At 35.8% G+C, this 10,026-nt stretch overlaps 2 protein-coding genes across 2 annotated transcripts in view; both read left to right on the top strand.

Annotated features, from left to right (window-relative positions):
- The first annotated feature begins 4,781 nt into the window (after window positions 1–4,781).
- On the top strand, window positions 4,782–6,139 carry LOC106333759 (putative geranylgeranyl pyrophosphate synthase 8, chloroplastic). Its single transcript, XM_013772171.1, has 2 exons — window positions 4,782–5,267; window positions 5,549–6,139. Exons 1-2 carry the CDS (start codon window positions 4,782–4,784, stop codon window positions 6,137–6,139), a joined length of 1,077 nt encoding a protein of 358 aa, XP_013627625.1.
- An 852-nt stretch (window positions 6,140–6,991) lies between these two features.
- LOC106333737 (terpenoid synthase 30-like) overlaps window positions 6,992–10,026 on the top strand; it is an 11,241-nt gene continuing 8,206 nt past the window's right edge. Inside the window, 5 exon segments of the mRNA XM_013772154.1 lie at window positions 6,992–7,119; window positions 7,121–7,259; window positions 7,580–7,853; window positions 7,933–8,317; window positions 9,730–9,826. Of these exon segments, the coding sequence (XP_013627608.1) occupies window positions 6,992–7,119; window positions 7,121–7,259; window positions 7,580–7,853; window positions 7,933–8,317; window positions 9,730–9,826 (1,023 nt within the window).

Here is a 10,026-nt window from a genome sequence, read left to right as displayed (position 1 = left end):
CTACTTGTTTCGAGAGTAAACCACCTTGAAGATCATATATTTTGAATCTCTTGACTCACCTGAATAAAAGCCTTCCCTTACCCAACCAAATGACTTGGACCAACTTACCATTTGCAAGAATTCACCTGATGTTTTGTGCTTAATGAATGTGAGAGTTGGTTGATTTGAATGTGTGGATGCTTGATGATGAGTGTAAGAGCAAAAAGAGTTGAGATAGGCGTAGAGAAGCTAGAGTGTAATAAGATATTGTGCTCATGCTGGATTAGATGTTGAATTGAGTGCTAGTTGTGTTTCTTTTGGCTATGAGCTCCCACCTTCAAACCTCTCTCCCTATGAGTTCTAGAAAGTTCACTTGTGGACAAGTAAAAGAACAAGTTTGGGGGAGTTGATATCTTGCATATTTCCATTATCTTATCCATTCATCCATGTGCATTTTGATCATATAGACTAGGATTTAGCCATGTTTAGGTTATATTTTGCATACATGAGTCTTTATCAGGTGTTGGAGTGCCACATGGAGTTCTTGGGGACATTTGGATGCATTTGGAGCTCAAAGGAGGTGAAATATGTGATCATTGGACGAGCAGTGCAGGGGAGCGAGGTTCTGCAGCGACGTCATGAGGTCTCTCCAAAGCACCTCTCAGAGTGACCTAGCTGGAGCGACCCCGTGAAGTCGCTCGCCATATTCATCCCGTTGGAAGCCCAGAGCGACTTGCCCAGAGCGACGCCCCGAGGTCGCTCGCATCTCTATAGCGAGACGACACGAAGCGAAGCCCGGAGCGACCTCTCAGAGCGACCCACTGAGGTCGCTCCCGGAGGCCGGAGCGACTTGTCGGAGCGACATGCCGAGGTAGCTCTGCGTTTATTGTTGGGTCGACTTCTATTTACCTAAGGGCCTTTTGGTCATTTCATTATGCACGTTTTACATTTCTAAAAACTTGTTAGTAATGATTGCTTTCATATTATTCAACCAAAGACATTTGATGTTTGAGATATGTTAGCAAATGAGCATTCATCTAGACATAGAGCTTGCTTAGAATTGTGTCTAGGCTTAAGGTCGATAGTTTGATTGATCATTTGTCATCCTTAGTTCGAAACTTGATCACCCAAGGTCTAATCTCTATGCCCATGAGTTCTCTTTTCCCTTAGTCAAGAAAGTATCATTCTGTTATTGCTTTTTAGTTTTAGTCATAGCTTAAAACTCATCTAAATCATTGGTTGCACTTAGATTAAGTGAGTACTTGCATTCTCGGTGCTTTGATATCCCTCAGAACTGGTTCGACAATCACTATCCTACAACATTTGTCTTAGGAGCTTTGAAAACTCTTAACATCAGGAGTCCAAGCTTATCTATGTTGAGGAATAATATCTAGCTGTGTAATAATTTTGTTTATGGTCTTTTTATGATTTGTATCTGTAATATTTTAGTTGTGAATTATTTTGTAAACTTTAATAGATGTTAATTAAAAGAATGGTAAATATGTTCATGTTTTTCCAAAAGTACTTGACTTCGTTAAAATTATTGATGCAACATACCAAAAAATATTTTAATCATTCTATCCACACATAACAAAACACAAAAACACAACAACACAAAAACTTAGTAAAATTTGATAAAACTAAGAGAGAAGACTTCTCAAAAAACCTTAGTCAAATTCACAAAATATCAAAATTGAATTTTAAGTGAAAGTTGAAATTTTAAATCTCATGATAGTTAAAAATTGTATCTTATGAGGAAGACAACACAAACATAGAACATCAACTTAATAAAACAAAATCATCGGAGAAGAGTTCTTATGAAGTGTTCTACAAGTCTTCTATGAGGAAGACTTATAGAAGACTTCTCCGTTTAGCTAGAAACATTATTAAACATCAATGTTTGTAACTTCATAATTATCACCAATTAAGTTATGAATTCGATTCAGTAGTCCCAATATTGACTAATAAACATGAATTAGCAAGAAGATATTAAAAATTCATTTTAATTTTGGATAAATTTGAAGTTTAATAAAGATTTACGTAGAAGAATTATTTTGAAGTCATCAACGGAAGATTTCTTTTGAAGTCATCCACGGAAGACTTCAAAGGAAGTCTACTATGTGTAGACTTCAAAAGAAGTCTTCTATTTAGGTCATTTTTGCAATTGCAAATTTACGAATGAACACTTCTTAAGAAGTCTACTCTACAGAAGACATCTTCGGAAGTCTTCCTTTGTAAATATTGGCTTACTTTTAGAAGTCTTCTCGGATAAACGGGTTATTTTTGAATTTGACCGAAGTTAGTCAGAATTTTGATTTTTTGTAGAAGACTTCTAGGGAAGTCTACCTGGAGAATACTTCAAAAGAAGTCTTCTTTAAGTCTTCCGGAAGTCTTCTCAATGTCGCAAGAACTCTGCTGGGTTACTTTTGCAACTGGCTATAATTGACTTTTCGAGAGAAGACTTCTTTAGAAGTCTTCCGTCGGATCTCGCGGGCAAAAATTTGACCAAAACCCAGAATTAAACTCGAGAAGACTTCTTATAAGTCTTCTCATTGATATTAAATGTTTTACTATTATTTTTCAATTGCAAAAGTAACTCACGCAGACATCTTCCGGCATTAAGAAGACTTAGGGAAGATTTACAGAAGACTTTTGTAGAAGTTTTCTCCAGGAAGACTCCTGTAGAAGTTTTCTCCAGGAAGACTTCCTTAAAAGTCTTCTACAAAAAGTCAAATTTCTGACCAACTTCGGTCAAATTTAAAAGTAACATGTTTATCCGAAAAGAAGTCTTCTCTGGAAATTTCGAAATTTTTTGTTTACAAAGGAAAGTTAGAAGACTTCTAGGGAAGTCTTCTATTAAAAACACACAAAAGGTCAATTGCAAAACTCGATGAAGAAGACTTCTAAAGAAGTCTTCTTTGTCGAACAAATCTGAAAAATAAAATGTAGTTCGCGATTTCATACCTTGAACTCGTGAGATGACTTGCGTAGTTTCTCCAATCACCCAGAATTTCACTACAACAACTACCTACTCGTTAATCACCAAGAATCGTGAGCTTATGAACCTTACATAATTTGTAATCAAAATCTTTAGTTTTTTTGATGAATTTTGAAAGAAAGTGTAAGATATGTGGTTTGTGTGAATAGGAAAAGAGAAAGGATGAGAAAAAATCGAAACTTTAAGCCATTAACACTCTCAATTGGGTAGTTCATGGTGGTTGAGGTATTGATGTCAATGGCAAAGTTGTAAATATTTGGTGAAGATGAGGATGGTAAGGTAAAAGCCTTATTTACGAAAAAAAAGTAATGGCATTTTCGTGAATAACTAGAACTTCTAAGGTAATAGGACAAAACAAAGTTTCGAAATAAAACATAGGTTATTTTTGTGTTTGACTTGAAATTTTGAGTCATTTTTTAAAGAACCCCTTAAAAATATAATAGATATATTTTAGCGTTTCTATTATTTCAATTTAATTTAATTTTTTTTTGTATTTATATTGTTTTTAAAAAGTGAGAAAAATACTTTTTTGGATACATAAAAATGGGCGAAAATATTTTTAGTATTTTTAATTAAATTTATAATTATTTTCAATTCTATGGGTGGAAATCTAGTTAAGTCTATATAAATTTTAAAATAAGTCTGTCACCAAAAAGAGAAATAATTAAAGTTCGTCGATACATAAAATATCGACAAAATAAGTTTGTCGATGGTAAAATCGTTATTATTTCAAAAATATATTAATAGTATTTTGTAAGTATTTTGTTGTTAACAAAATAGTTATAGGTAAATTTGGTACAAAATTTAAACTGGTAATTAAAAGAAAATTATAGTTAAATTAGTAATAAATTGATAAACACGGGGAAAATAACTATTCCCCATATTTTATTAGTCAGTTTTTCAAATGAATATGTTGAAAATATTTTTAAGATTTCTATATTGTTTTTATGGTTATATTTGGTTTTGATTTAGTTTAAATAAAAAACTTAAAAGTTAAGGATTACATTTATGATTTTGGAGTTTAGAAAATAGGATTTGAGGTTTAAATTAAAAGTAAGAGGTTAAGTTTTTCAAATAATTATATATATATGATTTTAGTTAATGATTATATTTTTAATTCTATGGCTAGATTTATTAATTAAAAGTAGGTTAAAGACTAGGAGTTAAATTTTATGATTTAATGTTTGTGTTTGGGGAAAATATAGTTTAAGATTAAGTTTCAACTGAGGTTATAATTTTTAAAAATAAAACTTGTAATTTTTTCGTAAAATGTTAGTTTCTTAGATATGTTATGATATTTAAATTTAGGATTTAAGATCTATGTTTAGAATTTAGGATTTCAAATAATCACGAAAATATAGTAACAAATTCATAGCAAAGTGAACATGATTTTGCCATGTTTTCCAATATGTCTAATTAGCCATAAATATATCGTAGCAAATTGTATCTATTTATAACTACATTATATTTGTGACAAAATAATGACTAGTTTTTTTTATCATCAAATGACTAGTTTTGTCACGAAAAAAACACGATTAATTGTTCTGAGTCGAATATATTTACATTCCTTAAAGAAGCCAATTTTTCTTTCTAGAATTTCCACCAATAGTATATGATAGACTGTGGCTCTTTCATCTCATAATTGAATATCCATATATAACTTGTTCCCAAGTTATACAATTTAAAATAATATGAAAGACGTTGAACTTCGTTGCTTTCAAGTCCAAGAAACCTATTAAGAGCTTCACATGCTCTCAATGGGCAAACCCAATTATAAAATTATACTGGAGAAGGTGGATCAGCCATGAACACTGTGAATCTCAGCTTCTCCTTCCTCTTCATCCAGTCCAAAGGAAGAAGATACACCTCCATATCCTCCGTCAAGAGTCTCCCAAAACGCACCGTTTTGTCTCTCTCGTCTGCTGTCACCTCACGAAGCGGAGACATGATTCCACCAGAAGGGAAATGCAAAGATCACAGCACGACCTTTGACTTTAAGTCGTATATGATCGGTAAAGCCGAATCTGTAAACGCGGCTCTCGACGTTTCCTTACCGCTTTTGAAACCTCTCACGATCCAAGAGGCGGTGCGGTACTCACTGCTAGCTGGCGGAAAACGTGTGAGATCGCTGCTCTGCATTGCTGCATGCGAGCTTGTGGGTGGCGACGAGGCCACTGCCATGTCAGCCGCTTGCGCTGTCGAGATGATCCACACGAGCTCTCTTATCCATGACGACCTTCCATGCATGGACAATGCCGACCTCCGCAGAGGCAAGCCTACCAACCACAAGGTATGTTTTTAAAAACTGGCCGAAGCCCAACCAGGATCGGATTTGGCTAAAACTTTTGGAGATTTTTTACATATGCATAGGTTCCTAAATTAAAGGAAAAAAATCTAAAACTTTTAAGAAATATTTCAAGCCTCCAAAATCTCAGATCCGGGCCATGAGTCCAACACAAGGTATGTTGTTAAAACATATGAAGGCTCAAAGAAATGCTAACCAGAGTTGAATCATTAATTAATATTAAATGTATGCTCACTACCGCTGAACCATTTCTTTTACTCAACAAGGTATTTGGAGAAGCTATGGCGGTTTTGGCAGGTGATGCACTCCTTTCTTTGGCGTTTGAGCATATGACCGTCATGTCGAGTGGCTTGATCGCCCCAGAGAGGATGATCCATGCTGTGATTGAGCTTGCAAAGGCCATTGGGACAAAAGGGCTAGTGGCTGGGCAAGTGGTTGACCTACGAAGCCAAGGGTTGAATCCGGACGACGTCGGATTGGACCGCCTAGAGTTCATTCACCTCCACAAAACAGCGGCTTTGTTGGAGGCAGCGACGGTTATAGGAGCCATAATGGGAGGTGGCATAGAGGAAGAGATCGACAAGCTTAGAAAGTATGCCAGATGCATTGGCCTTTTGTTTCAAGTGGTTGATGATATTCTTGACGTGACAAAATCTTCCGAGGAATTAGGTAAGAACGCCGGACAAGACGTTGTCGCCGGAAAAGTAACGTATCCGAGGCTGATTGGTTTGGAGAAATCGAGGGAACTTGCGGAGAAATTGAGCAGAGAAGCAGAGGAACAGCTTCGAGGGCTTGATTCTGATAAGGCGGCTCCTCTAGTGGCTCTGGCTAGCTACATTGCATGTAGAAATAATTGAGTCTCGGCAGAAATGTACTCTTGAGTTGGATCTCTTGTCTTGTTTATTCAAACTTTTCAATTTCTTGTTTAGGTCGTATACTATAATAAGAAAGAAAAATGTTAATTACCTTTAAGAAACTACACTTCTTCTCCTATTTTGCCACTTTTCATGGGTACAAGCCCTAGAACCAGGCCCCGCCCGGAAAAATTATGGGCTGGAAGCAAAAAATGAAAAAATTTGAGCTTGTTTCTACATGAAAAATAAATGGTGGCCGGCTGTAGTCGAACTGCTCACTTCAGGCTAACAATTTAAAACCGTAAACTAACTACTCTAATGAAGAATTTACAAAAATAAAGGCCGAAATATTATCTATTCTAAATAGAACCGAAAGCAGCTGCTTCCACCGCTTGTACCCAGGGCCGCTACTGCCTAGAACTAAATGCAACACGTTACACAATTAAGTCATGATAGCACAACATGTGGAAACGTTAAATAGAACATGCATGATCTAGTGGGTTTCCATGAAAAGATAGTCTGACACTTTCCCCAGATACCATGTGTATCGAAATCCTAATCGAGTAAATTAGTCTCTTTCCGGAAATTATGGTTAATGTGTCTCATCGATCGATGACTTTTATGTAGCATTAGTTTCTCTTTTGGAAAAAATAACATTGGTTTTTATAATAAATTTTACAAGATTTTAAAATACTTTTTCATGTTTTAAAAGCTTTTCAGACCTCTAGTTTATTTTAGTGCTATATAATGTTTCAGACTCCCTACTTCGAACAGAAGGCATTACAGAGAAAGCAAATCAAAACAGAAGAACTGAGTACCTTTGATATTGCATATCCCTTTTGTCTGTCACGAAAAATGGAAGTATCAAGAATGAGTTTCGGTCTCAGAAGTTCCCTTCACGCTTGCAAAGTTCCAATCTGTCTTAAGACCAAAGTCTCCCTCGTTCCTCAATGTTTGCTTCCAAAAAAAACGTCTTTCTCGAAGGCAGAAGAAACACGAATTGTTCTGTGTGAGGGCTACTAAGAGTGCTAGTGATGATGATCTGGAGAGTAGTCGTCCTCTGACTCAGTTTTTCCCCTCTTTTTGGGGAGATTTTTTCCTCTCCTTCTCGGTTGACCAATCCGTAAGTATACATCTGACTCATCCACGTGTCATGTTGTAGAGAAGATGATTCTTGATCAGCTAATTCTTGTATCTTAAGCAATTAGCATTTGTGATCTCCAAAGAAATTTTTAGAGGAGTTTCTAAAATAAAAAATTATAAAAGAAAGTCTTTAAATGAAGAACTTCTTGCAAACTTTTGAGAAGAAAAAAAACTTTTGAGAAATTCTATTGCTACAACAATTTTTAGTGGTTTATTCTATTGGAAATATAATTATACATTCAATACCATTTTATCATTATGGATTCTCTCACCACTAATGATGCCCCCTTTAACTTGTAGGAATCTGATGGACTAGCAAAAGAGATTGAATCTATGATGAAGCCAAACGTGAGAAACAGACTCATGTCTCCTCACATTGGCGACAAGGAGAAGATTCGTATAATTCATCTGCTTATCAGCCTCGGCATTTCGCATTACTTCGACAAGGAAATCGAAGAGATTCTAGATCAAGCTTTTGGGAAATTGAATGACATAATAGCCAAGGAAGATGACTTGGAAACCATCTCACTCATGTTTGAGGTCTTTAGACTATACGGTCACAAGATGTCTTGCGGTAAGAACATCATTTTCCTCGGTTCATCACATATATACACAAAACATTCTGATGACTATATGGGTTTCATTAATTATAGATGCCTTCGAAAGATTCAAAGGCGAAGATGGGAGGTTCAAGGAGAATCTAGCCGGAGATGTTAGAGGAATGCTACAGCTGTACCATGCAGCACAATTTGGTACACCCTCTGAAGATATAATAGAGGAGGCCCTGAGTTTCACTAGAAACCAGTTGGAGTGCTTTGCAGTCCAAGAAACGAGTACTCTTCCTCCCCATCTTATGACACATATTCGCAACGCCTTGTATAGATCTCGATGTCATAACATGGAAATACTGGCCGCAAGAGAATATGTTTCTTTCTACGACCATGAAGAAGGTCATGATGAGTTGCTTCTTAGGTTTGCAAAGCTCAGCTTCAACTACTGCCGACTGCTTTACATCCAAGAGATCAAAACTCTCACCAAGTACGGCACTCTACTTTTCTTGTGTTTGTTAAAAATTAACGTTGCGGTTTGGTCAAAACCAATCGGGGGATATGAATCTTCTTTAATTATAAGGTTTCATCTCGATCAATGTAGTATTTCTAAATCAAATAGTTGGATGGATATCTGTTAAGACTGGCTAGATTCAACTCATATGTGAATTTAATGAACTAGCTGATCCTGTAAACTTTATTAGCTAGGTGGCATCGTAGAACTTAGGCCTGGACCATGAGAAACCACCGAATGGGTAACTAGCTCCTGGCTTTCGGATATCGGGTCGAGTCGGTTGTAAACCGAGATCCGAACCAAGCACCCGAGTAAACCGACCGTATGTAATGTATGTACATGTATTCATCTCCCTCCTCTGTTCTGATTCTCCTTGTGCGACCAAACCCTAATCCCAGAAAAGCTTTTTGATTCAATCTTTTAACCACCAATTGGAAACCATAAATCTCTTTGCCTCTCCTTCTCGTCATCTGAGAATTGGAATATTCGATCAAACGTCTTTTATTGCATGTCTTCTGATTCGTTTTTTTCATTAACAGACTAACTCATAGTCTATATTTGCATGTCCTATGTTTCACTTTTCATTGTTCTCTGAATTTCTTGTTTTTTTATATTTGCAGCTGGATTACAAAAAAACTTTGTTATAAATAGATGTTTACACTTGATCAAAAAAAAAAAGATGTTTACAAAAAAAACTTTGTTATCAATGTTTATTTTCGGATTTCATAGGGTTGTTAAGCTATTTTCCGGTTTAGTTAAATTATATTCGGGTTTTTTGGTTACAAAACCCGGACCCGAACCGGACACATTTATCTTCGGATCTTTGCGGATCTTGTTACAAAGAACCGAACAGATCCGACGGATTCCGGATCGAGAACATACTGAAATTTCATATTAGCCGGATGGGGCTTCTTAGCTAAGAACCGAAAATCCTAAAACCCATTTTACCCAAACCTACCCGGCGAGGCCCTTGAATGCTCAAGCCTAGTAGAACTTAAAAGCAGGTGCCTAAAAGTTAGAAGTTTTATTAAGTTTTTTTCTGTGCAAGTTTTATTAAGTTGTAAGATCACTTCCATCCTTGGTATCTCGCATAAATCTCTCAATTTCTTACAAATTATTTTCGTCGAGTATCTAAAATAGTTAGAAATTTATCCAAAAGTTTTTCATATAAAAAATTTAGTCAATTTTTCAACTATTTGAGGTTTTCATTCAATAAAATAATAATATTATCAAAAAAAATTTAAGACTCATCTTATGTTATTAAGGGTGAAGATGCTTTAAGCTAAGCTTTTTTTTTTTTTTGCTTTAAGGGAAGTTGAAGGATAATATTTAAAAATGTTCTTTCATATTTACATGCGTTTTAAGTATATTTTGTTTTTTCTTTGCAGGTGGTGGAAGAACATAGATGTGCCCTCGAAGCTTCCTTACGTGAGGGATAGAATTGTGGAAACATATTTCCCTGCTATAGGGGTATATTTCGAGGGGGTTTTTGCCAAAACTAATCCACAACTTGATTTTAATCCCAAACCTATACCCAAACTTGAATCAAATGCAAAACTAATCTAAAAGCCTAGTGAAATTACAGCTCAACCCCTTGTGACCAAACAAAAAAACAGAAGCCATTTTTACGAATATAGCCCCAGTAAATCGTCTGAGTCGTCTGAGATGTTGGAAGTCGTCTGGAC

This window comes from Brassica oleracea, chromosome C3 (assembly GCF_000695525.1).
Source record: "Brassica oleracea var. oleracea cultivar TO1000 chromosome C3, BOL, whole genome shotgun sequence".
Taxonomy (NCBI): Eukaryota; Viridiplantae; Streptophyta; class Magnoliopsida; order Brassicales; family Brassicaceae; genus Brassica; species Brassica oleracea.
This window is presented reverse-complemented; position numbering and strand designations above follow the sequence as displayed.

Coding starts and splice junctions, on each gene's coding strand:
- LOC106333759 (XM_013772171.1), top strand. CDS start 4,782: ATGAACACTGTGAATCTCAGCTTCTCCTTCCTCTTCATCCAGTCCAAA. Junction 5,268..5,548: donor GCAAGCCTACCAACCACAAG/GTATGTTTTTAA, acceptor TTACTCAACAAG/GTATTTGGAGAAGCTATGGC.